Here is a 26,463-nt window from a genome sequence, read left to right as displayed (position 1 = left end):
CTGCCCTTGGCGTTTTCACGTCCCTGCCTTTGAAAGAAAAGTCAGCCTGGCAGCTTTTTTTTTTCCTCCTCCTCTGAAATAGGGTCTCACTCTGTGGCACAGGATGGAAAGCAATGGAGCAGTCACAGCCCACTGCAGCCTCCCCCTCCTGGGCTCAAGCGATCTTCCCACTTGAGCCTCCCAAATAGCTGAGACTACAGGTGCCTGCCACCATGTCAGCTAATTTTTCTATAGAGAACGGGGTTTCGCTATGTTGCCCAGGCAGTCTTGAACTCCTGGGGTCCAGCGACCCCCCTGCCATGGCCTCCTAGAGTGCTGGGATTGCAGGCGTGAGCTTCTGTGCCTGGCCCCAGCAGCCTGATTGTGTCTGGAGGGTCCTGTTTGCCCTTTTCCAGGGAGTCGTGTGGGTGGTTTTCCATCCTGAAATCTGATGAGGTTTTGAATGTAAGAGTCGCTGTTGCTGGGGTCACGGCAGTTGGTCATGGATGGGGCGGAGCAGCTCCGTGGCTTCCTGTCATTCCCATCACTGAAGTGCTCCTTCTTGTCCTCACAGGCAGCAATTCAATTTCCGTGAGGGCGTTTCTAGATGAAGATGACATGAGCTTGGAAGAAATAAAAAATCGGCAAAATGCAGCTCGAAATAACAGCCCGCCCACAGTCGGTGCTTTTGGACATACGAGGTGCAGCACCTTCCCCTTGGAGCAGGAGGCAGACCTCATAGAAGCCGCCGAGCCGGGCGGTCCACACAGCAGCAGAAATGGGCTCTGCCATCGTCTGAGTCACAGCAGGACCCTGGCGGGCAAGAGACCAAAGGCCCCCCGTGGGGAGGAAGCCCGTCTGCCATCTGTCTCTGATTTGACTGTTGCGTTTGATAAACTGAATTTGCAAAATGTAGGAAGTAGCGTTTCCAAGACACCAGATGAAAATACAAAAACTAAAGATCAGATCCTGACTTCAAGAATCAATGCAGTAGAAAGAGACTTGTTAGAGCCTTCTCCCGCAGACCAACTCGGGAATGGCCACAGGAGGACAGAAAGTGAAATGTCAGCCAGGATCGCTAAAATGTCCATGAGTCCCAGCAGCCCCAGGCACGAGGATCAGCTCAAGGTCACGAGGGAACCGGCCAGGCGGCTCTTCCTTTTTGGGTAGGAGTGTGTTGCCCTCTGCACTCACTTTTCTTCCCCACCTTCCCTCCCCCCTCCCCCTCCCCTCACCTCCCCATCCCCTTGCCTCCCCCTCCCCTTGCCTCCCCCTCCCCCTCCTCTCGCCTTCCCCTCGCCTTCCCCTCCCCCTTCTCTCACCTTCTCCTCCCCTCCCCCTCCCCTCCCATCCTCCCCTCCCCCTCCCCTCACCTCCCCCCACCTCCCCCTCCCCTCACCTTCCTCTCCCCTCCCACCCATCCACTCCCCTCTCCTCCCCCTCCCCTCACCTTCCCCTCCCCCTCCCACCCTCCCCTCCCCCTCCCCTCCCACCCGTCCATTCCCACCTCCCCCTCCCCTCACCTCCCCCTCCCCTCCCACCCTTCCACTCCCCTCACCTCCTCCTCCCCTCCCCCTCCCCTCCCACCCTCCCCCTCCCCTCACCTCCCCCCACCTCCCCCTCCCCTCACCTTCCTCTCCCCTCCCACCCGTCGACTCCCCTCACCTCCCCCTCCCCTCACCTTCCCCTCCCCTCCCACCCATCCACTCCCCTCTCCCCCTCCCCTCACCTTCCCCTCCCCCTCCCACCCTCCCCTCCCCCTCCCCTCCCACCCGTCCATTCCCACCTCCCCCTCCCCTCACCTCCCCCTCCCCTCCCACCCTTCCACTCCCCTCACCTCCTCCTCCCCTCCCCCTCCCCTCCCACCCTCCCCCTCCCCTCACCTCCCCCCACCTCCCCCTCCCCTCACCTTCCTCTCCCCTCCCACCCGTCGACTCCCCTCACCTCCCCCTCCCCTCACCTTCCCCTCCCCTCCCACCCATCCACTCCCCTCTCCCCCTCCCCTCACCTTCCCCTCCCCCTCCCACCCTCCCCTCCCCCTCCCCTCCCCTCCCCCTCCCCTCCCACCCTTCCACTCCCCTCACCTCCTCCTCCCCCTCCCCTCCCCTCCCACCCGTCCACTCCCCTTATCTCCCCCTTCCCTCACCTCCCCCTCCCCTTGCCTCCCCTCACCTCCCCCTCCCCTTGCCTCCCCTCACCTCCCCCTCCCCTTGCCTCCCCTCACCTCCCCCTCCCCTTGCCTCCCCTCCCCCTCCTCTCACCTTCCCCTCCCCTCCCCCTCCCCTCCCACCCTCCCATTCCCCTCATCTCCCCCTCCCCCTCCCCTATCCCTCCCCTCGTCTCCCCCTCACCTCCCCCTCCCCTATCCCCCCACCCCATCCCCTCCACTCTCCTCTCCTCTCCTTTCTTTCTTTCAGATGGAGTCTTGCTCTGTCGCCCAGGCTGGAGTGCAGTGGTGCGATCACAGCTCACTGTAACCGCCACCTCCCAGGTTCAACCAATTCTCCTGCCTCAGCCTCCTGAGTAGCTGGGATTACAGGCGCCTGCCACCACGTCTAGCTGATTTTTGTATTTTTAGTAGAGATGGGGTTTCGCCATATTGGCCAGGCTGATGTTATTGGCCAGGCTGGTGTCGAACTCCTGACCTCGTGATCCACCCGCCTCGGCCTCCCAAAGTGTTGGGATCACAGGCGTGAGCCACCGCACCCAGCCTCCACACAAGCTTTTGTGTGGACTTGCCGTGTGCGTTCAGTTCCTGTCTCTGAGTCCAGCTTCTAGATACTCTTTCTGGGTCTTCCTCTGGTTGGACCGTGGGTTATCCTAGTGTTGGCTGTTATTTGCTAGGGATGTGCCTGCCAGTGGTGTGAGTGATCTCTTCTAAATCCTTCTGGGAAGAAAAGCCATCTTGGGGTCAATCTCAATCTAATGGGATAAATGTCCCTAACCTTCTGGTACTGAGCACCCTCGGGGTGCAAATATGCGAAACTGCATTTTAACCGCGGGTGGATCCTGCTACCATAGAGAATGCAGGCGTGCACCCAGAGGCGACTCCTCCCTGGCCCTTGCTCTTCTCATCACAGAACAGCGAGTCTGCATCCGCCTCCCTGGCCTTGGGAGATGCCTCCCTCTGCAGAGCTAATGCCCTGACATGCTGCTGCTGGTTCCCTGGTTCCATCTGCTCAGGCCAGATCGATCCTTGCACACTGTTGTTTTGTGTGCTGGGTTCTTGAGTTTAAAATGTAGTGCTATTTTTCTGGGTGTGGTGGCTCACGCCTGTAATTCCAGCACTTTGGGAGGCCGAGGTGGGTGGATCACAAGGTCAGGAGTTCAAGACCAGCCTGACCAAGATGGTGAAATCCTATCTCTAATAAAAATACAAAAAATTAGCCGGGCGTGGTGGCAGGCACCTGTAGTCCCAGCTACTCAGGAGGCTGAGGCAGAGAATTGCTTGAACCCGGGAGGCGGAGCTTGCGGTGAGCCAAGATCACGCCACTGCATTCCAGCCTGGGCGACAGAGCAAGACTCCGTCTCAAAATAAAAAAAAAAGTAGTGGTATTTTAGAAGTCTTTATGTTTTTACCAAAGATGTTTTTGCTTCTTTTATTGTGCTTTCTAGAGAGGAGCCGTCAAAACTCGATCAGGATGTTTTGGCCGCTCTTGAATGTGCAGACGTCGACCCCCATCAGTTCCCGGCCGTGCACAGATGGAAGAGTGCTGTCCTGTGCTACTCACCCTCGGACAGACAGAGGTATGTGGGGCCCGGACAGCCTGTCACCCGCAGGGCAGCTTTTGGAAACTTCTGCAGGGTCCAGTTCCACTTCATGCGAACCTATCAGTGGCTTTTCCCAACGCTGGCAGGCCCGTCAGCCAGGCTGTGGATTTGGGTGTTGTGGCTCTCTGCACACAGGACAGAGCTCCGGTTGGGTGGAAAAGCTGAACGGGTCAGCTCCTGACAAGCTGAGGGCTAGAAAGGTGGAAGCAGCAGGGTTTCTACTCAGATCACACAGGATTCTCCTGGAAACCCCCATGAGCTTGACTCTCCCAGTGCCCGCGGTGCCAGGGTTCAGCAGTGCCTCTCCTCCACCCGGACACGTGTGCCCACAGTGCCAGGGTTCAGCAGTGCGTCTCCTCCGCCCGGGCGCGTGTGCCCGCGGTGCCAGGGTTCAGCAGTGCGTCTCCTCCGCCCGGGTGCGTGTGCCCACGGTGCCAGGGTTCAGCAGTGCCTCTCTTCCGCCCGGGCGCGTGTGCCCGCGGTGCCAGGGTTCAGCAGTGCGTCTCCTCCACCCGGGCACGTGTGCCCGCGGTGCCAGGGTTCAGCAGTGCCTCTCCTCCGGGCACGTGTGCCTGCGGTGCCAGGGTTCAGCAGTGCCTCTCCTCCGCCCGGGCGCGTGTGCCCGCGGTGCCAGGGTTCAGCAGTGCCTCTCCTCCGCCCGGGCGCGTGTGCCTGAGTCCGGGGCCATTATTCTCCGACTCTTACTGTTCATCTCCAGGCCTGCCCGTCTGCTAACAGTTCTTTCTTGCTTTCCGCAGTTGGCCGAGTCCCGCGGTGAAAGGAAAGTTCAAGTCTCAGCTGCCAGATCTCAGTGGCCCTCACAGCTACAGTCCAGGGAGAAACAGCGTGGCTGGAAGCAACCCCGCAAAGCCGGGCCTGGGCAGTCCTGGGCGCTACAGCCCCGTGCACAGGAGCCAGCTCCGCAGGATGGCGCGCCTGGCTGAGCTTGCCGCCCTGTAGGCTTGGCGCTGGGCTCTCGGTTTGTTCTTCATTTTTAAAGAAGGAAGCGTCATATGTTTATTGCTAAACTGTCAAAAAGGAATATATTCTGATTAAATTATTACTCCTCACTTTGAGGGTGTGAGAATTTTAGAAGATTTAAATGTTCTATATAACACTTAGATTTCTGATATTTTGGAAGAAGTTAGAAGTTAATGAAAGCAAACTCAGATACCAATTTTCTGGAAAATATCCATGTGGTAATGGTAGACTTTTTAGGTGGCAATTTCTAGGTCTGAAATATAGCAGAGGAAAGGGCACTGAGGCAGTTGCAGGCAGGCAGCCCTGTACTCACCCTGTACTCACCTCATCCGACAGACGCTGTGGACGAGGAGGGGCTTGGCGGAGGCGTGAGCACCGATGTCCCTGTGATAACCTGCACTCACCAAGATGAACTATTTGCTGCCCTGTCTTTTCCTGGGTGGGGGGGTGGCATCTGATGGTGGCAGAGTGCCTGTTGGTTCGCCCGTGGGTCTCATGGTTCAGACGGAGGGAGGTGGATGGCAGGGATCAGGGAGCCAGGAGCGCGCCTCAGACTTGCAGCAACCATTGTGATTTGGGTTGTTCGGAATATTTAAATTACTGATCAGAAGATGAAAGTAGCTTTTCTCTTGGGAAGTCTTGCAGCCCGTGGGAGTGATACCAGGAGAAACACAGAGCTCAGCAGCGGCGCCAAGGTGTTCCCTGTTTCCTCAGCACGTGAGCCTTCACCGCCTGCTTCATTCAGGAGCCAGTGCAGCAGTAATACAGTCTATACATTGTTCTGTTTTCAAATTTATCCTGAGGCTTTGTTGAGCATAAATGATTATACGATAAAGGTATCCTTTATTTTGGAACTCATTTCAGTTGGGATCTCCTGTATGCAGAGTGTTGCATTTAGAGGTTTGAGTCCCATCTTGGTTTCTTGCCGTGCTGACTGTAGCCTTCACCTTAGCTTGAATGAAGGTCTGTGGTTGGAATGTGTGAGGAGCCACTGAGGTGTTCAGGGGGTGCTGCCTGGAGGTCGGTTTCTTCCTGGGTGTTACGGGCAACTGCTCACACAGTTGTTTCTCTGTGAACATTTCCAGTGTTTAATCCAAAATGAAAACCCACCAATGCTTTTGCTAACTTCAGTGCCTTTTATAAATCATTTTTAAATTTCCTGAACTTGCTTTTTGAGGATATACAGGGATATTAAGTAGACGCAGGATTGTTTTTGTTTGTAAAAATTCTGAATTGAAACTTTGTTTTAAAAAAAGGCTGCTTTCTTTCATATGACAAGAGATAGGTCAGGAATATTGGAATCAAGATTTAAATGTTAAAATTCGATTTTGTTACACAGGGTGTGTTCATTTGTTTTGTAGCAGACAAGATCTAGATCCCAGACAGAAACAACACATGCTATTCTAAAAAGCCGCATTTTAAAAGGCACCTTGGTTCTCAAAAGAAATCCGAATATGGATATTCGTAGTGATGATCTGTTTTCTCTAAAATCTTACCATATTGTCTGTATATGGTTGTAAATTCAAATGGAAAGTAAAACGTTTTGGCCCTGATTTTATATGTGGACCACTGCTCCTGATTTCCCAGGTCTTAGGCCACCTTTGACTGTTTCTCCGTTTGTTTGTGGGCAGCGATTCCAGTCCCAACGGAGGCATTCTCGTGTGTCCCGGGGGTTATGTCCTTCACAAAACACTTAATGAAATGAATTACTTCAAAACTGCGTGGTAATAATTGCAAGCTTTCGGAAGGATCCCTCACTTGTGCCCAGGCGCACGGCACTGTTTTGGTTGGACGGCCATCAACCTGGGTGCCCTCAGATTCGCTCGCTGTTTTTAAGCCCCTTTCTTGACTCAGTTGTGAAAGATTTTCTGGCATCCGTTAAAAGAGCACAGATTTTACCGTTGCTCTTGGCAGTGGGAAACCTTGGTGACATTAACAGTTGCTGTGGTGGCTTTGGTTGGAAAGTGCCCTGCTCCAGCGTGGTGGCAGCTGTGAGGGAGGCGCCCGGTGAGTCTGCTGCTCGTTTCTGGGGTAAAAGCAGCCATGGTGCTGCGTACCAGCCGTGGGAGTGCCAGCGGCGCCATGGCAGGGACCACAGCCAGGTCCTCCAGAGCCGTGTGGATGTTTCCAGAAGCCTGCAGAGTTTTCCCAGGGAAGGGCTGATGGTAAAACCCTCATTGGGGCCCGGCTGTGCGTGCGGGGTGCAGGCGTGTTTGTCGTGGTTGGAAACCCTGTGACTGCTCCAGCTGCAGATTCCCGCCCATGCTCCCTCCTCAGAAAAGGCTTTGGGATAAACGTCGGCATGGCGGCCCCTGGCAGCTGGCCGCCATCTGGTGGCATTGCCGTTCCCACCAGTCTCATTGAGGCTTCTGGTGTGCAGTTTTCACTTTGGCCAGACAGAGGCTATCGTTACTAACATGTGAGAAGTCTTCAGTCTGTCCCAAACCAGGGGACGGTTTCCATCGTTGACGTCGCTGGGCCCCTGTAACTCACCCAGTCCAGACACCCTCAGCCTTCCCCTCATGCGGCTCCCTCCACGCAGGCGTTCACAACACGCACACTGAAGATCCCTGGGGGCTGCCCTGGTATGGGTCAGCTCCCCACTCCCCAGTCTCCTGCCTGCCCCTCCCTGCCCCTCCCTGCCTTCTCCCCGGCCATACCTGCCCTGAGTCCAGCATTCAGAAATTAGACCCCCACCAGCTACCAGCCAAACCGGGAGCCATCCTCACTTTGCTAATCTACGTCCGTCCCACATGCAGAAGACTGGAAAAGGCCATTTAAGGAAGAACCACTTTGAACAGCAGGTATTTTAGAAGGGAAGTCTACCAGGCACAGTGGCTCATGTGCTTTGGGATGCCGAGGTGGGCGGATCACTTGAGGCCAGGAGCTCGAGACCAGTCTAGCCAGCATAGTGAAACCCATCTCTACCACAAATGCAAAAATGAGCCGGGTGCAGTGACACACACCTGTAGAACGAGCCGCTTGAGAGGCTGAGACGTGAGAATCGCCTGAGCCTGGAAAGCGGAGGTTGTAGTGAGCCGAGACTGTGGCACCGCACTCCAGCCCAGGTGACAGAGCCAGAGTATGTCTCAAAAAAAAAGTTTGCTGGGAATTTACTCTAGAAAAAGAAACTAAAAAGTATTTAAAGTTTCATATTCAAGAAACTTAGGTAATCATCTATGGGCATACTACCCTGAGCACACCCAGTCTCTCTGATCTTGGCAGATAAGCAGGGCCTGGTTAGGACTTGGAGTGGAGGCTGCCTGGGAATACCAAGGGCTGTAGACTTGGTTATCATTGCTGTACGCTCTTAAAGAATTAGTCACACACTGAGTTTATGGCTTAACTTTTCAAAATCCTTGACTTCAGATTTGACTTAAGCAGCATAATCAGGTTTTCTTTCCTTTTGGGTTTTGTTTTTTTGCAGAAGGATTTGAAGACTCTGGGTCACTGGTTTCTTGTGATCCATTGAAAACTGCTCGTGGTCTCCCATCCACTTCCCCCTTTAGACCAGGTAGTCTGTCCCCTTCACGTGAGTGCGACTCATGGCTATGACGTGAGCGATGGGAGTGGCCGTGGGCTGCGTAGGGCATCGGGGCCAGCTGATGTGTGGTCATTCCACTTTGTGATGAGCTTTGCTGCCCAGCAAACCTGCGCCTGCTCTGAGCATTGCCTCAGTGCCAGGCGTGCTGGCGCTGCTCCCACCTCCAAGCTTTCCCACTTTACAGAGGAGCCGGGGCCCTCAGCAGAACAAAGGCTTAGCCCTGCAGCGCTGCCCCATCCCTGGAGGCACCCTGTGCAGCTGACTTAGAGCATCCCAGACTGCTTCCTCACCAGCCTTGCTCCCGTCTGAGGTCAAACGTGAGCGTGCCTGGTATTTGTTTTTGAAGTTGACGCGTCCCTGGCTTATCAAACTATTTCTAGACAGTGGCGTATGGTTGCTGTGGCTGTTGTCTCCACAACCATTGGTCAGCCTTGCCGTCCTGGTCAGGGATTCGGAAAGGGCCCAGGCCACTGGCGGAAGTCCTCTGAGCAGGCAGCCGGTGCGATGCGGGCAGAGGCGTCAGCCACGGGGAGACAGGACACTGTGCAAAGGGTTCTGGTGACACCATCGTTTCTCACACTGCACAAGTTTCCTTTTTTTTTTTTTTCTTTTTAGATGGTGTCTTGCTCTGTGGCCCAGGCTGGAGTGCAGTGGAGCGATCTCGGCTCACTGCAAGCTCCGCCTTCCGGGTTCAAGCGATTCTCCTGCCTCAGCCTCCTGAGTAGCTGGGATTACAGGCGCCTGCCACACCTGGCTAATTTTTGTATTTTTAATAGAGATGAGGTTTCAGCATGTTGGTCAGGCTGGTCTTGAACCCCCGACCTCATGATCCACCTGCCTGGGCCTCCTGAAGTGCTGGGATTACAGGCATGGCCACCGCGCCCGGCCGAAGTTCCACGCTTTTAACACACTCACAACTAGTCCTTTTAAAAAAACAGTAAAATTTTATTATGCAATCATTTCCAAAGTAGACAGAGAAATAGATCAGATATCCCAACTGTATTGACTACAGAAAATAGTCACAACCACTTCATAGAAATTGTACTGTTTTTCCTAAATTAACAGAATATCTGGGTACACACAACATGTTTGAATATTTTAATCCCTGGCCAGGCGCGCTAGCTCATACCTGTAATCCCAGCACTTGGGGAGGCCGAGGTGGGTAGATCACGAGGTCAGGAGTTCGAGACCAGCCTGGCCAACACGGTGAAACCCCATCTCTACTAAAAATAAAAAATTAGCCAGGTATGGTGGTGGGCGACTGTAATCCCAGCTACCCAGGAGGCAGAGGTTGTGGTGAGCCGAGATCGCACCACTGCACTCCAGCCTGGGCAACAAGAGTGAAACTCCGTTTCAAAAGAAAAAATTGCTTTAAGTCTCCCTCGGTTGCCCAGGCTGGAGTGCAGTGACACAATCACAGCTCACTGCAGCCTCCAGCTCCCAGGCCCAAGTGATCCACCCACCTCAGTCTCCCAAGTAGCTGGGACTCTAGATGCCCACGACACACCCAGCTAAGTTCTGTATTTTTAGTAGAGACAGGGTCTCGCTATGTTGCCTTGTCCAGGCTGGTCTTGAACTCCTGGGCTCAAGTGATCCTCCCACCCTGGCCTCCTGAGTAGCTGGGAATACAGGTGTGAGCCACTGTGCCCAGCCAGAAAATCTTTGACAAATATTTAAGGGACAAGAGGGTTTTAAGAAATTAAAAGGATGTATGAAGTGAAGTGAGTTGTGAACAGAACCTGGGTGCCCTCCTCATCCACGTGCCTCAGTCGCCCTCGTGCCTGACCGGCTTTGCCAATGGAGCATGGACCCTCAGCACGGGTCAGCTGTGGGTGCGAACATGGTGGTCTGGGTCAGGCCTCTTTCAGGTCCCCACAACAGGCCTGACTTGTGCGTGAGACGCTTTCACCTTAAACCCCACGCCATCCTGGGGGTTCATGGTCAGGTATAAAACCCTGCAGAGAAGTCAGGCTGTCTGATCCCAACTCTCCCCTTCTCAGCCTGGTCACAAGTCAGTTCCCAGATGCAGCAGTGCAGGTTTCTACTTTTCCGCCGGTCTCCTTGGGAACAAAACGTTAAGCGTGTGCGGCCTGTGCGGGGAGGACAGAGGGAAGGAGAAGCCGGAGCCCTGCGGGCGCCCTCAGGATCGGGTGATCTTGTCGGGAGGCATGAACCCCGTGTCCCCGAGGGTCCTGAGCGCAACTCGGCCGTTGGGTCGGATCACCAGGTGGGTGATGCTGCCATTATTGAGGGAGAGCCGGAGCCAGCCTTCAGGAGGAAACTGCAGTGCTCTGGGGAGAGAGAGAGAGAGAAAGAGCACGTTAGAGCCAGGGGGCTCTGTCCTTAAAACGGGCTGAGCTAGGCCGGGCGCGGTGGCTCACGCCTGTAATCCCAGCACTTTGGGAGGCCAGGCGGGTGGATCACAAGGTCAGGAGATCGAGACCATCCTGGCTAACACGGTGAAACCCCATCTCTACTAAAAATACAAAAAATTAGCTGGGCATGGTGGCGGGCACCTGTAGTCCCAGCTACTCGGGAGGCTGAGGCAGAAGAATGGCGTGAACCCGGGAGGCGGAGCTTGCAGTGAGCTGAGATCGCGCCACTGCACTCCAGCCTGGGTGACAGAGCGAGATTCTGTCTTAAAAAAAAAAAAAAAAAAAACGGGCTGGGCTAGAGCCAGGGGGCTCTGTCCTTAAAAGAGGCCAGGCCAGGCTGTGCCAGGGGGCTCTGTTCTACAAACAGCCTCAGGGCCGGGGTACACATCAGCCGAGCCGCTCCTGTCTTCAGTCGGGGCTTCTCGGGGAAGATCTGGCTGGGATCGACATGAATGGAGCCATCACACTTGGGGACCTGCCCTCTTTAGGACAGGGGCCCAACCCCAACTCAAGATTTGCACAGATCAGAACAACGCTGACTTCTTACGAGGAAACACAATTTAATTTCTGCTTTTCCCATATAAAAAACAGGGAGCAGCCAGTTAGTGCAACAGGACCCTTTCTGGGAAAGCAAAGAACGGAGATGGGATCTACCCGCCGTGGCATCTTCATGCACTTCTTAGGCACAATTCGCATTTGCGGAAAAGCTCGGAGTTGCCATCACCGCCTCTGAGCCACCCGCCGCCCTGTCTCAGTGGGCCGCATGGCCACCCTCACGCTGCTTCCCGAGTCTCCTCAGGGCTGCCTGGCGGCACCGGCCGGAACAGCACAGCCATATTCTCGTGTCCAGGTGCACCTGCCTGGCCCTCACCACTGTGTGGACTCAGGTCAGCTCCACTCTCCCGCCCCGGTTATTTCTGTGCATTTTTAGCATTTGTGTCACCTCGGGGTGACTGTGTCATGGACACACAAGGTGGTGGTGGCAGCATAGAAGCCACCCATATGGCTCATTCACAAGCACAGACAGGAGGCAACGAACGACTCACAGCAAACAGGTACTCACTTAGCCTGAGGCCACACCACCCGGAGGCTCCAACCCCCAGAAAAGCTCTATCTGGTCTGGAGCCAAGCTTGAGAATCTCGGCCCGTACATCCTCGACTTTCTGGGAGCTGCTGCTCTTCTGACCATGGTGTTCCCAGCAGCCCCAGCCCTGGTGACAGGCCCAGGTGACAGGCGGGCAGAGACCAGGGCCCAGCCTCACACAGCATCACTGACCAGTGCCGTCCTGTCCTCCCACCACAGGACTCGTCACACACAAGAGGGCCCCCTCAGCTGCGGAGCCCACACACACATTTCCTAATGGATCCAGAGAAGAGGCAAATTTGTTTCAAATTTGCATTTAGTGAGATTTGGCCAACGCTTCTGACTGTTTCAGGCATGTAACCATAGAGCTGGCCCTGCCCCCCAAGGGGCCCTCTAACGTGGCTGCAGCCCTGGAGCTCCTTAAAGAAGTGGCTGATTGCAGGGTGGTGGCAGGGAAAACGCAACCTGAACCCGGATCATTCTGTGGTGCCGAGAGTGGGGCACCAGAGCAGGTTGAGGGACAAGGGTCCCCCGAGGGAGCAGCCCGGGCAGCAACAGGACTCAGCTGTGGCCTCGACCCAGAGAGGAATGGACGCCCCGCGCCGTCACGCCGGCACACGGGTGGGGGCGCCCACAGATCAGCAAGTGAAAGAGGTCAGGACCCCAGAAGCACAAAATCCCCAGCGGCAACAGCGGCGGGATGCTGCCAGTGGGATCCAGCCGGAGGCAGAAGGTGGTTGGCCAAGTTTGAGGGGAAACAGGACGTTCAATTCCAAAGGGAAAACAACCAGGGCAGTGCGGACGCCCAGCATGCACCGTACCCAGGACCCCCCACCCAGCACGCACCCCACCCAGCAGCACCCCACCCAGGACCCCCCACCCAGCACGCACCCCACCCAGCACGCACCCCACCCAGGACCCCCCACCCAGCACGCACCCCACCCAGGACCCCCCACCCAGCACGCACCCCACCCAGGACCCCCCCACCCAGCACGCACCCCACCCAGGACCCCCCACCCAGCACGCACCCCACCCAGGACCCCCCACCCAGCAAGCACCCCACCCAGGACCCCCCCACCCAGCACGCACCCCACCCAGGACCCCCCCACCCAGCACGCACCCCACCCAGGACCCCCCACCCAGCACGCACCCCACCCAGCACGCACCCCACCCAGGACCCCCCACCCAGCACGCACCCCACCCAGGACCCCCCACCCAGCACGCACCCCACCCAGGACCCCCCACCCAGCACGCACCCCACCCAGGACCCCCCACCCAGCACGCACCCCACCCAGGACCCCCCACCCAGCACGCACCCCACCCAGGACCCCCCCACCCAGCACGCACCCCACCCAGGACCCCCCACCCAGCACGCACCCCACCCAGGACCCCCCACCCAGCACGCACCCCACCCAGGACCCCCCCACCCAGCACGCACCCCACCCAGGACCCCCCCACCCAGCACGCACCCCACCCAGGACCCCCCACCCAGCACGCACCCCACCCAGCACGCACCCCACCCAGGACCCCCCACCCAGCACGCACCCCACCCAGGACCCCCCACCCAGCACGCACCCCACCCAGCACGCACCCCACCCAGGACCCCCCACCCAGCACGCACCCCACCCAGGACCCCCCCACCCAGCACGCACCCCACCCAGGACCCCCCACCCAGCACGCACCCCACCCAGGACCCCCCACCCAGCACGCACCCCACCCAGGACCCCCCCACCCAGCACGCACCCCACCCAGGACCCCCCCACCCAGCACGCACCCCACCCAGGACCCCCCACCCAGCACGCACCCCACCCAGCACGCACCCCACCCAGCAGCACCCCACCCAGCAGCACCCCACCCAGGACCCCCCACCCAGCACGCACCCCACCCAGCACGCACCCCACCCAGGACCCCCCACCCAGCACGCACCCCACCCAGGACCCCCCACCCAGCACGCACCCCACCCAGGACCCCCCCACCCAGCACGCACCCCACCCAGGACCCCCCACCCAGCACGCACCCCACCCAGGACCCCCCACCCAGCACGCACCCCACCCAGGACCCCCCCACCCAGCACGCACCCCACCCAGGACCCCCCCACCCAGCACGCACCCCACCCAGGACCCCCCACCCAGGACCCCCCACCCAGCACGCACCCCACCCAGGACCCCCCACCCAGCACGCACCCCACCCAGGACCCCCCACCCAGCACGCACCCCACCCAGGACCCCCCACCCAGCACGCACCCCACCCAGGACCCCCCACCCAGCACGCACCCCACCCAGGACCCCCCCACCCAGCACGCACCCCACCCAGGACCCCCCCACCCAGCACGCACCCCACCCAGGACCCCCCACCCAGCACGCACCCCACCCAGCATGCACCCCACCCAGGACCCCCCACCCAGCACGCACCCCACCCAGGACCCCCCACCCAGCACGCACCCCACCCAGGACCCCCCCACCCAGCACGCACCCCACCCAGGACCCCCCACCCAGCACGCACCCCACCCAGGACCCCCCACCCAGCACGCACCCCACCCAGGACCCCCCACCCAGCACGCACCCCACCCAGGACCCCCCACCCAGCACGCACCCCACCCAGGACCCCCCACCCAGCACGCACCCCACCCAGGACCCCCCACCCAGCACGCACCCCACCCAGGACCCCCCCACCCAGCACGCACCCCACCCAGGACCCCCCACCCAGCACGCACCCCACCCAGGACCCCCCACCCAGCACGCACCCCACCCAGGACCCCCCACCCAGCACGCACCCCACCCAGGACCCCCCACCCAGCACGCACCCCACCCAGGACCCCCCACCCAGCACGCACCCCACCCAGGACACCACAGGGGTCCCTCCCTGTCTGCACCACCCTTGCCCAAAACAGCCTTATGAGAAGCTCCAAGTAACACGCCACCTACCGCGTAACTGACTAGGACTCGCGGGAAGTGGACGCCCGGGGGCTGGTGAGGCCTGACGAGGGTGGCATCGGCAGTGGAGGAGGGTCTCGCTCGGCTTCTTCCTCACGCTTTTCTCTAAGTCTGAAATTATTTTAGGCCACGCCCAGCCCAGCAGCTGCCTACCTGCACACGATGTAGCGGATGACGTTGGCGTGACAAATGAAGATCTCGTAACTGTCCTCCTCCTGCCTGGCATCTGCGCGGTGGATGTAGTTCCGGAAGGCGGCCTCGATCCGGGCTCCGTCTTCGTAATACTGCTGGGGGCAGAGTGAGGAACCGTCAGTGCGGAAGTGCACGGGCAGGGCGGGTGTCAGGGGGACAGACCCCATCGCCGCCCGGGGCAGCCCGTGGGACGGCCGGGCACGTGGTGGATGGTGAGCCCAGCAGGGCCGCTTTGCCCAGGGAAGGCGAGGGTGACACAGCTGCTCCCCGGGGAGGTTTTTACCACAGCTTCCGGCTTCCAGTGAGACACGGGCGGGTCTGGCTCGATGGGGGCGCCTTCCCGCAGCAGATCTGTGCTGACTTTGCAGACGCCTGCAGAGAAGCACAGCGAAGCGCTGGGTGAGGCGGCCCCGCCGGCGGAGATGCTGTGACCTCCCGGTGGCCAGAAGCTCAGGCCGGGGCCCTGCCACGAGCCGTCCACTGCTGCAAGCATGGAGGCCCCGCGCCCAGCACTCACCTGGCAGGTGCCGGCTGATGATATCGGTGGTCTCTATGGCGCGGGTCATAGACGAATGAACGATTTTATTAAACTTCAACCCCAAGCTTGCCAGGCGGAGCCCAGTGAGTTCAGCCTGCTCCCGACCTGGAAGGTGAAAGGCACCTGAGTGCCGCACCTGCACCCCCTCTTCCACTCTCAAACACGCCCTCCTCCGCCCGCAAACACGCCCTCCTCCGCCCACAAATACGACCCCGATCAGGCAGCAAGCTCAGCAAGCTCAGCTGATGGCTCCTGCCCTCCCGAGGCTTGGGCCAGAGGGGCCGGCACTCAACTGTCTTCACCCCCATACAGGAAAAAACATGCATCTGATTCCACCAATGGAGCAGCAAGCAAACCGGATGGTGGCTGGCGCTTGGTGGGGCCCAGGGGTGGTTTCTGGGTCCCCCCATGTCACCCTCACTCAACTGTGTCCAAAACCTGAGCCTCACGGGCCCCCAACCACGCGCCATGACGGAGGCCAACACAGCGGGACCTAAACACCCCGAGCTGCTATGTGGGGGCCGGACACCAGTGCAGATGCCTTTTCTCTTGTGAGCTTTTGCATCCAGGTGAAAACGCCTCAGGGAGGCCGAAGCCACTGGATGCAGCCACACCTGCATCTGTCACTCCACTTTCTTTGTGCACAAGCAGCCGGGACAGCTCTGGGGACTGGGGGGAGGCGTCTGTGGAGGACAGCCTTGCACATTTTTACTATTTGAACTTTTAGTATGTGCATGAACAGGCACTATCCCATTCGAAGAACTTTTCAAAATGTAAACTCTACCTTAGCCCACCCCGCATTTCCTTCCGTAGGCAGGCATTTCTTCTACAGATCCACCTGCACAGGGACACAAGGACAAGGTGGAAGGACCCTCCTGGACGCTGTCTATGCAGCATCTGCCAGTGGGGACAGGCGGGATCCTGTTGCTCAGTCCCGCCTGTTCAACAGGGCATTAAGAGGCAGACGCCAGCCCGGGCGCGGTGGCTCACACCTGTCACCCTAGCACTTTGGGAGGCCAAGGCGGGCGGATTACGAGGTCAGGAGTTTGAGACCAGCCAGGCCAATATGGTGAAACCCCGTCTCTACTAAAAATACAAAAAAAAAAAAAAAAATTAGGCTGGGTGCGGTGGCTCACGCCTGTAATCCCAGTACTTTGGGAGGCCGAGGCGGGTGGATCACAAGGTCAGGAGGTCGAGACCATCCTGGCTAACACGGTGAAACCCCGTCTCTACTAAAAATACAAAAAATTAGCTGGGCGTGGCAGCGTGTGCCTGTAGTCCCAGCTACTTGGGAGCCTGAGGCAGGAGAATTGCTTGAACCCAGGAGGCAAAGGTTGCAGCGGGCCAAGATCACGTCACTGCACTCCAGCCTGGGTAACAGAGCAGGACTATGTCTCAAAACGAAACAAACAAACAAAAAAGCAGACGCCAGGCATCAGGCCTGTGAGTGCCACAGGCCGCAGAGAAGCGTCTTTCGCAGCAGGTCCAGGTGAGCAGCCGAGGGCACAAGCCACGCCGCTTTCCAAGGCATCAAGCAGGTATAAAATCGCTGCTGGGATATGCACTGCATTTGGTCTCATGCGAACAAGATCTGTCCAACATTTGCTAAAAGTTAAGGGCTTTTTTTTTTTTTTTTGAGACGGAGTCTCACTCTGTTACCCAGGCTAGAGTGCAGTGGTGCGATCTTGGCTCACTGCAACCTCCACCTCCCAGGGTCAAGCAATTCTCCTGCCTCAGCCTCCTTAGTAGCTGGGATTACAGGTGCCTGCCACTGCACCTGGCTAATTCTTGTACTTTTAGTAGAGACGAGGTTTCGCCCTGTTGGCCAGGCTGGTCTCGAACTCCTGACCTCAGGTGATCCACCTGCCTCGGCCTCCCAAAGTGTTGGGATTACAGGCGTGAGCCACCGTGCCTGAGCAAGGTAAGGACTTTTTTTTTTTTTTTTTTTGAGACGGAGTCTCGCTCTGTCGCCCAGGCTGGAGTGCAGTGGTGCGATCTCAGCTCACTGCAAGCTCCGCCTCCAGGGTTCACACCATTCTCCTGCCTCAGCTTCCCGAGTAGCTGGGACTACAGGCGCCCACCACTGCACCCGGCTAATTTTTGTACTTTTAGTAGAGACAGGGTTTTGCCGTGTTGGCCAGGCTGGTCTCGAACTCCTGACCTCAGGTAATCCACCTGCCTCAGCCTCCCAAAGTGCTGGGATTACAGGCGTGAGCCACCGCGCCTGGCCAAGGTAAGGACATTTTGAAAAGCTTGTCTTCTGTCCAAGTTCAGCTGACAGTTACTGGTAATAATGTGTGATTCAGGGGTGATGGTCTCGGACATGGGCCCCAGGAGGCCCAGTGCCCCAAGCACTTTCAAGAAAGCTGACCAAGGGGGTCCGCGGAGGACCTGCACCCAGTCACATAACCAAGGCACCAGCAGAGGATATGCACCTGGCCACATAACCAAGAGGGTCCACGGAGGATCTGAACCCACCACATACCCAGCGGGGTCAGAGTGCGGTCCTTCTCCAGGGAGCCATCCACGTGGTACTGGGAATGCCTAATGAGGAAGATGTGCCGCGTGGCCTTGGCTTTGTAGTGGTCCAGCTTGGACGCCAGCTCTTCTTCCCCAGATTCCACGTTCCTCTTCCGCACGTTGATCAGAGACAGTGGTTCTCGCCTGATGTTGAAATACAAGATACGTCCTTGAGACCTCTGTTCCCAAGTTTGAGTTTTTCTGACAAGACGTTATTTCCAAATTGTCAGACTATTTGGGAAGAGCATGGAGAGAAGACAAGGCCCTTGGCACAGTCCTGGGGAGGCCTCTCTGAGCATACCGCCACTCTCCCTCCCACAGAGCTAGTGCCAGGTCTGTTCTGAGTGATGCGCTGGAGAGCAAAACAGACAAGCAAAGCCCTGTGCATCTTCTTCTCTAATGAGAGGCAGACAGTGAACAGCAGGAGACAGGCTACCCCAAACGCAACTGTGGTTACGGAGAACGCCAGGCTAGGAAAGAGGACAGCGGCTATCGGGGCGCAGGCGGAAAGTGTCCACGGGGCCAAGATGGGCCTCCCTGACCATGACGCTTCAGCAGAGCCTAGAACTGCAATGCCCAACAGCAGCCACTAGCTATGAGGATGTTTCAATTCAAAACTTAAGCAAAATTAAATACAATTAAAACATCATGTCCTCAGTCATACTAAGCACATTTTAGACCCTCAGGCCGGGTGCAGTGGCTCACACGTGTAATCCCAGCATTTGGGAGGCTGAGGTGGCCAGATCAACTGAGGTCAAGAGTTCGATACTAGCCTGGCCAACATGGTGAAATCGCACCTCTACTCAAAATAGAAAAAATTAGCCGGGCTTGGTGGCACACGCCTGTGATCCCAGCTACTTGGGAGGCTGAGGCAGGAGAATCGCTTGAACCTGGGAGGCGGAGGTTGCAGAGAGCCGAGATCGTGCCACTGCACTCCAGTCTGGGCGACAGAGTGAGACTCCGCCTCAGAAAATAAATAAATAAACAAACACTCAGTGAGGAAGAAAACATTCCCATTATGAAGGCCTGTTCCAGAGCTGCTGGAATCTGAAAAAGAGTGGATCCCAGCACTTTGGGAGGCCGAGGTGGGCAGATCACTGGAGCCCAGGAGTCCAAGACTAGCCTGGGCAACACAGGGGGACCCCATCTCTACAAAAACATTAAAAAATTAGCCGGGCAAGGTGGTCCGCAGCTGTAGTCCCGGCTACTCAGGAGGCTGAGGTGGGAGAACTGCTTGAGCCTAGGAGGGAGCCATGATCTTGCCACTGCACTGCACTGCACTCCAGCCTGGGCAACAGAGCGAGACCCTGTCTCAACAGCAACAAAAAAAGTTCAACACAGCAGAGCTGGGAATAGCAAAAGTCGAACCTGCTGGTATTTACTCGCTGAGACAGTGGCGGAAAAGGAAGCTGTGGAAGGGCACGGTGGTGACTCAAGGGCTCCATTTGGGCCACGCTGACCGGGGGGCCTGTCATAAACCAGGCCAAGACTCAAATTGGCAGGTATGGGGGAGTCAGGCTGAGCCAGAGAAAATATTTGGGAGCTATAGGCACAGAGACAGGAAGCCATAAACTGCATGAGACCTCCAGGAAGAAGCTGGAGATTTCACCAGATGAGGCTCTGGAACTTTCCAGTGTGGACATGTGAGACTCAAGAAGAAACACGCTGTCTTCTAGCACCTTCCTGTAGTTGCTCATGCCTTCTGTCTGTATAAGTCTTTTCCAACCCACAAGGCCCAATTCACTTCTCCCCAGACATGACAAGCAAATACAGAACACCTGCTTAAAAGAGAAAGGCTGGGCTCAGCTCCCGGTTCTACTTCAAGTTCTTTTTTTTCTTTTTTGAGACAGAGTTTCGCTCTATCACCCAGGCTGGAGTGCAGTGGCACGATCTGGGCTCACTGCAGCCTCCACCTCCTGGGTTCAAGTGATTGTCCTGCCTCAGCCTCCCGAGTAGCTAGGACTACAGGTGCGTGCCACCATGCCTGGCTAATTTTTTTGTATTTTTAGTAAATACAGAGTGTCACCATGTTGGTCAGGCTGGTCTCAAACTCCTGACCTCAAGTGATCTGCCCACCTCAGCCTCTCAAAATGCTGGGATTACAGGTGTGAGCCACCGCACCCAGCCTACTTCAAGTTCTTTAACGGCAGAGTAAATCTGTTTCCTTAAAAAGACCTAAGAAATTCAGAATATTGATTCAGAATTTCTGATTTTTCAGAATTCTGATTTTTAAAAAAGAATATAACAGGCTGGGCATGGTGGCTCATGCCTGTAATCCCAGCACTTTGGGAGGCCGAGGTGGGAGGATCACCTAAGGTTGGGAGTTCAAGACCAGCCTGACCGACATGGAGAAACCCCGTCTCTACTAAAAATACAAAATTAGCTGGGCATAATGGCGTGTGCCTGTAATCCCAGCTACTCGGGAGGCTGAGGCAGGAGAATTGCTTGAACACGGGAGGCGGAGGTTGCAGTGAGCCGAGATTGCACCATTGCACTCCAGCCTGGGCAACAAGAGCGAAACTCCGCTCTCAAGGAAAAAGAAAAAAGAAAAGAAGGAAAAAGAATGTAACTCCAGTCTAATCATGAGAAAACCTTCAGAGAAGTCTCAATTGAGGGACCTTCTACCAAACCCCTGACCAGAACGCCTCAAACACTCATGATCATCAAAACAAGTCTGAGAAATTGTCACAGCCAAAACATGCCTAACGAGGCATGAAGACTACTTGTCATGTGGGACCCTAGAACAGAACAGCAGGTAAAAGCTGAGGAAATCTCAATGAAGCATGAACCTTAGTTAACAGTAATGTATTATAAACTAATATAACTATAATTAATAATCTATATTATTTTGGCTCATTAATTTTGATATATACACCATGCTTAGTGTATGATGCTAATAATAGAGGAAATAAGGTTAACAAAAGATAAAAATCTAATATAAAGTACCTAATGCAACCACAGTAGTATAATTCTGTGCCCCCTTTCTCAAAGTACTGAGTATAATGAGGAGTTAGGACTGGGAAAACCATCCTTGCCTCTAGAGCAGTCCTGGCCGACAGAAACAGAATGCCAGCAACATGTGAAATTATACATTTTTCTAATAGCAACATTAAAAAGAAACAGGTGAATTTCGATCATACTTTTAATTCAATATGCTAAAAATACTATTTCAACACATAACTAATGTTAAAAACCTGCACTACTTTTTTTTTTTTTTTCCTTTGAGACAGGCTCTGTTGCTTAGGCTGGAGTGAAGTGGCGGGATCTCGGCTCACACTGTGCAGCCTGGGACCCCTGGACTCAAGGGATCCTCCTACCTCAGCCTCCCGAGTAGCTGGGACCATAGGCGCGCGCCACCTCGCTCGGCCAATTTTTTTTGTATTTTTTGTAGAGATGGGGGTCTCACTATGTTGCCCAGGCTGGTTTCAAATTTCTGGGCTCAAGCGATCCTCCGGCCTCGGCCTCCCAAACGCTGGGATTACAGGCCCGAGCTACCGCACCCGGCCCTGCTTGCGTTAAGTTTAAATTGACGTAAACTAAGCATTCCCTTCAGGAATCACACGAGCCATATTTCAAACGCTCAATAACCGCACACAGCTCGCGGGCGCGCTCCTGCAAACGCCCCTGGAGGAGGCCCGGCTTCCACCTCAGCCTCGCCCCGGCCCGCGCTCCGGCGATGGCACCCAGGGCGGACTCGCAGGGGCGAGGAGAAGGGCGAGGACGCGACGGAGCTCGGCCACAGAAGCCGGCGGGAAGGGTCAGCCGCCCCCAGAACCCTCCGCGCAGAGCGGCCCCGGAAAGCGGCTCCTCCGCTGGGGAAAGCAGACGGCGACCCCAGATCCCGACCCGATCGCAACCTTAAACCTGGTCCCGATCCCGGTCCCGATCCCGATCCCAACGGTAACACCTGCCCTGACCCCCATCCCGACCCCGGCACCAAACAGCCCCGCGCGCACCTGTCCCAGTTGGGGTCCCAGACACCGGGGCCCGGCCGCGCGCCCCCCGCCCAGGCCGGCGGCTCAGCCGGGCGTGGCTCCGCGTCCCCGCCTGCGCGCGGCTTCCCTACCGCCACGGCCGAGAAGAGCACGGCGGCCGAGCCCCCGGCCAGCCCGCAGGCCGCCAGCTGCAGCGCCTGCCGGAACGCCATGCCGCTTGCTCCCGCGCCGGCCCGCGCAGGCGCCCACGGCCCCGACGGCGCTCCGCGAGGAACACGCTTCCCCCGGCTGCCGCTTCCGGGCGGCGGGGGCGGAAGTCCCGCCTCCTGGGGCGCGGCAGGGCGTGGGGCAGCCTTCCGGGAAGGGGCGTTTTCGTGGAGCCACCTGCCGCGCCACGCTCCGGTCCCGTCACTTGTGCTCGCGAGCGCCGGTGCGCGCAGGTGCGGGCGGGGTTGTGGGGACGCCGGGAGGGCGGCGCGGTACTTTCCAGAAGGTTCCGCACCGGAAGCGCCTGCCGAGGCCGGAGGCTGGGTGCAGGGGCGGAGACGCGGAGAACTTGGGATCCTGGTTTAAGGGAGCTGGGAAACTGCCGCAGGTTTGTTTAAACGATATTTTTTTGGTGGCGGAACACGAAATAAAGTTTTCCGTCGGCGCCGTTCCTGCGTGTGCTGTTCAAGCGGCCTGAAGTGCGTTCAGGTTCGGCCGGGCTGTCCCTCCTCCTGGTCCCGACCCCTCAAACCCCGGGCCGAACACCGCCGTCTCCTGCGGGACAGTCTTTCTATGGCCGGCGCGTTTCGCCTAGCAGGGTCCTCAGAGGGAGCGCGTTAGAGCCTGGGTTTCCTTCCAGGGGGACCAGCGCTCCCTGGGTGGACCGACCCCACCGCTTACCCATTGCTGGACGCCTGCCTGGACCGACCCCACCGCTTACCCATTGCTGGACGCCTGCGTGGACCGACCCCACCGCTTACCCATTGCTGGACGCCTGCCTGGACCGACCCCACCGCTTACCCATTGCTGGACGCCTGCCTGGACCGACCCCACCGCTTACCCATTGCTGGACGCCTGCCTGGACCGACCCCACCGCTTACCCATTGCTGGACGCCTGCCTGGACCGACCCCACCGCTTACCCATTGCTGGACGCCTGCCTGGACCGACCCCACCGCTTACCCATTGCTGGACGCCTGCCTGGACCGACCCCACCGCTTACCCATTGCTGGACGCCTGCGTGCACCGACCCCACCGCTTACCCATTGCTGGACGCCTGCCTGGACCGACCCCACCGCTTACCCATCGCTGGACGCCTGCGTGCACCGACCCCACCGCTTACCCATTGCTGGACGCCTGCCTGGACCGACCCCACCGCTTACCCATTGCTGGACGCCTGCGTGCACCGACCCCACCGCTTACCCATTGCTGGACGCCTGCCTGGACCGACCCCACCGCTTACCCATTGCTGGACGCCTGCGTGCACCGACCCCACCGCTTACCCATTGCTGGACGCCTGCCTGGACCGACCCCACCGCTTACCCATCGCTGGACGCCTGCGTGCACCGACCCCACCGCTTACCCATTGCTGGACGCCTGCGTGCACTGACCCCACCGCTTACCCACTGCTGGACGCTTGCCCTGTTGCCATCTCCTCGCTAGCGTGAACAGTGCTGCGTGCAGATCTCTCTTTCATTGATTGTTTTGCGTCTGTACCCAGAAGTGGGATTGCTGGACCATCTCTGCCCATTTTAAAATTGGGAAATGACATGATCTGATTTAAGCTATTTAAAAATCACCTGGGCCTGGGCTCGGTGGGTCACGCATGTAATCACAACACTTTGGGAGGCCGAGACAGGCGGATCACCTGAGGTCAGAAGTTTGAGACCAGCCTGGCCAACATGGTGAAACCCGGTCTCTACTAAAAATACAAAAATTAGCCGGGCACGGTGGCTCCAGCCTGTATTACCAGCTACTCAGGAGGCTGAGGCAGGAGACTTGCTTGAACCCAGGAAGTGGAGGTTGCAGTGAGCTGAGATTGCCTCACTGCACTCCAGCCTGGGCAACAGAGTGAAACAATGTCTCAAAAAAATAAAAATAAAAAAACTGAATGGTTCCACAGAAATACTGAGACTTCTGCTTAAACAGGCTTTCTTGAACCTGTACGCTTCCAGTTAGGTCTGCTTCTTCCAGGTCATTTACTAAAAATGATAGGAAGATTTAAAAAATAAAAGGAAGGCCGGGCGTGGTGGCTCACGCCTGTAATCCCAGCACTTTGGGAGGCCGAGGTGAGCGGATCACGAGGTCAGGAGCTCGAGACCATCCTGGCTAACACGGTGAAACCCCGTCTCTACTAAAAATACAAAAACAAAAAAAATAGGGCATGGTGGCGGGCGCCTGTAGTCCCAGCTACTAGGGAGGCTGAGGCAGGAGAATGCCGTGAACCCGGGAGGCGGAGCTTGCAGTGAGCCGAGATCGCGCCACTGCACTCCAGACTGGGCGACAGAGCGAGACTCTCTCAAAAAAAATAAAGGAAAATTGGACCGGGCGCAGTGCCTCACGCCTGTAATCCCAGCACTCTGGGAGGCTGAGGTGGGCGGATCATGAGGTCAGGAGATCGAGACCAGCCTGACCAACATGGTGAAACCCCGTCTTTACTGAAAATACAAAAAAGCCTGGCGTGGTGGTGCGCGCCTGTAGTCCCTGCTACTCAGGAGCCTAAGGCAGGATAATCGCTTGAACCTGGGAGGCAGAGGTTGCAGTGAGCCAGGATCGTGCCACTGCACTCCAGCCTGGGTGACAGAGACTGTCTTAAAAAAAAGAAAATCAGCCAGGCTCAGTGGCTCATGTCTGTAATCCCAGCACTTTGGGAGGCCGAGGCGGGCAGATCACCTGAGATCAGGAGTTTGAGACCAGCCTGGCCAACATGGTGAAACCCCACTACTAAAAATACAAAAATTAGCTGGTACACGCCTGTAATCCCAGCTACCCAGGAGGCTGAGGCAGGAGAATCGCTGGAATCCAGGAGGCAGAAGCTGCAGTGAGCTGAGATCACACTACTGCACTCCAGCCTGGGTGACAGAGCAAGACTCCATCTCAAAAAATAAATAAAATAAAAAACAAAAGGGAAAATCCACAAGGACATAGTTGAATCCATAAGAAAAAGGACAGCAGATAAATCAGTTAACAAAAGTTCAAGAGCTGGAGATCAGATCTTTATCGACCTGAGAATATGGAACACCAGTGCCTATGTGGAAGGAAACCAGGAAGCAAGTTCATTTAATCCAGTGAGTCTGGAAGAGTCTGGGAGTTGGCAGCATTAGCCTCCTGTCTGAGAGCTGTGGGGCTGAAAGCAGGAGCATTTAGAGGAAAAGGCTGCCTTCCACATTTCGTTTCTCCCCCAATGTTCAGGGGAATAGCTCACTTTCATCACCGTGGAGCACTAGAGAAAGGCCATTCCAGGGGACTTGAACAGGAGGGTTCTGGATTTCAGGACACCAAGCATAGCTCAGATCGGGGATGCAGTAATAAAGATGGGATTATACAGAGTTCACATAAGGAACAGTAGGACTTCTAACCCCTTTCCTCCAGATAGCCACAAGAATGTTGGCCGCTAGGCTCATTCCATGCTCAGCTACCACCACCATCCTTCCCCCAATGCCCTGACAAGAACTAAAGGATTCCTCTGTGTGGAAACTGACCAGCCCAGGAGAAAAGATTTTTTTTTTAAATGTATTTTTTACGCCGGGCGCAGTAGCTCATGCTCGATAATCCCAGCACTTTGAGAGGCCGAGACAGGCGGATGGATCACTTGAGGTCAGGAGTTCGAGACCAGCCTGGCCAACATGGTGAAACCCCATCTCTAGTAAAAATACAAAAAATTAGCAGGGCATAGTGGCACGCGCTGGTAATCCCAGCTACTCAGGAGGCTGAGCCAGGAGAATCACTTGAAAACGGGAGGCTGCAGTGAGCCGAGATCATGCCATCGCACTCCAGCCTGGGCAACAGAGCGAGACTCTGTCTCAAAAAAAAAAAAAAGCCTGTTTTCTGATTACTGTTAAGTGTGTGAAACTAAAAACTCCTGGTCTCTGCTCTCCCCTGTGTGCCTGACAGCACTCTGTAAAGGTGTGTTCAGCGAACTGACCGGATGCGGGCTGTGGTAAGCCATATACATGATGTGAAATCTTCTCCAGCAAATTCTCTTGACCTTGCCGTGACATTCTGATGCCCTGTGATGAGGTGGTGAAGATGGTGGCTCAGGACCTGGCTGACTGCCTCTGAATCAGGACTGTCTCTTGCTAGCTGAGGCATCTTGCATCCCCCACATGTGGAGCAAAGAAAACAATGGCACCTCCCTCAGGGCTGCTGCAGGATGAATAATGCCAACCCCGCGCAGCTCTCAGAAGAGTTCCGGCACAAAGCAACCCTAAGCGGTGTCAGTACTGTCATCTCTGGATTCTAATCTAGAATCTGTTCTGAGATCCAGGCTCTTAATCCTCCATCATGGCAGGGGGCTGGGACTCACTGGGAAGTGGCAAGTTAGAGGGATAGTCAGAATTATCACCTTCTGCATCAATTGCAGGAGCATCTGTTACTTTTGCAAATGCCCTAAACTTCCTTTGGGA

At 56.8% G+C, this 26,463-nt stretch overlaps 2 protein-coding genes across 3 annotated transcripts in view; one reads left to right on the top strand and one right to left on the bottom strand.

The window, feature by feature from the left end:
- ANKLE2 (ankyrin repeat and LEM domain containing 2) overlaps nucleotides 1–6,284 on the top strand; it is a 37,880-nt gene extending 31,596 nt beyond the window's left edge. The window contains exons 11-13 of the mRNA XM_055096424.2: nucleotides 554–1,145; nucleotides 3,595–3,726; nucleotides 4,509–6,284. Of these exons, the coding sequence (XP_054952399.1) occupies nucleotides 554–1,145; nucleotides 3,595–3,726; nucleotides 4,509–4,710 (926 nt within the window). The 3' untranslated portion in view covers nucleotides 4,711–6,284. The remainder of the gene's footprint in view (nucleotides 1–553; nucleotides 1,146–3,594; nucleotides 3,727–4,508) is intronic.
- Nucleotides 6,285–9,199: 2,915 nt separating this feature from the next.
- On the bottom strand, nucleotides 9,200–25,856 carry PGAM5 (PGAM family member 5, mitochondrial serine/threonine protein phosphatase). Of its 2 annotated transcripts, none has more exons than XM_055096419.2 (6): nucleotides 21,874–25,856; nucleotides 17,883–18,061; nucleotides 15,377–15,502; nucleotides 15,143–15,231; nucleotides 14,821–14,954; nucleotides 9,200–10,566 (listed from the first exon to the last, which is right to left on the bottom strand). In XM_055096419.2, the coding sequence occupies exons 1-6, from the start codon at nucleotides 22,062–22,064 to the stop codon at nucleotides 10,416–10,418; spliced, it is 870 nt and encodes a 289-aa protein (XP_054952394.1). In that variant the 5' UTR covers nucleotides 22,065–25,856; the 3' UTR covers nucleotides 9,200–10,415. The 2 variants fall into 2 exon arrangements, with proteins under 2 accessions (XP_054952394.1, XP_054952395.1); XM_055096420.2 differs by having other exon boundaries at nucleotides 14,821–14,951.
- Between the last annotated feature and the right edge of the window lie 607 nt (nucleotides 25,857–26,463).

The sequence above is a fragment of the Pan paniscus genome, chromosome 10 (genome assembly GCF_029289425.2).
Source record: "Pan paniscus chromosome 10, NHGRI_mPanPan1-v2.0_pri, whole genome shotgun sequence".
In the NCBI taxonomy this organism is placed as follows: domain Eukaryota; kingdom Metazoa; phylum Chordata; class Mammalia; order Primates; family Hominidae; genus Pan; species Pan paniscus.
Note: the sequence above shows the minus strand (reverse complement) of the source record. Positions and strands in the feature narration are given on the sequence as shown.

Coding starts and splice junctions, on each gene's coding strand:
- PGAM5 (XM_055096419.2), bottom strand. CDS start 22,064: ATGGCGTTCCGGCAGGCGCTGCAGCTGGCGGCCTGCGGGCTGGCCGGG. Junction 18,062..21,873: donor TGGGACCCCAACTGGGACAG/GTGCGCGCGGGG, acceptor TTTCAACATCAG/GCGAGAACCACTGTCTCTGA. Junction 14,955..15,142: donor ACTGGAAGCCGGAAGCTGTG/GTAAAAACCTCC, acceptor CTCTGCCCCCAG/CAGTATTACGAAGACGGAGC.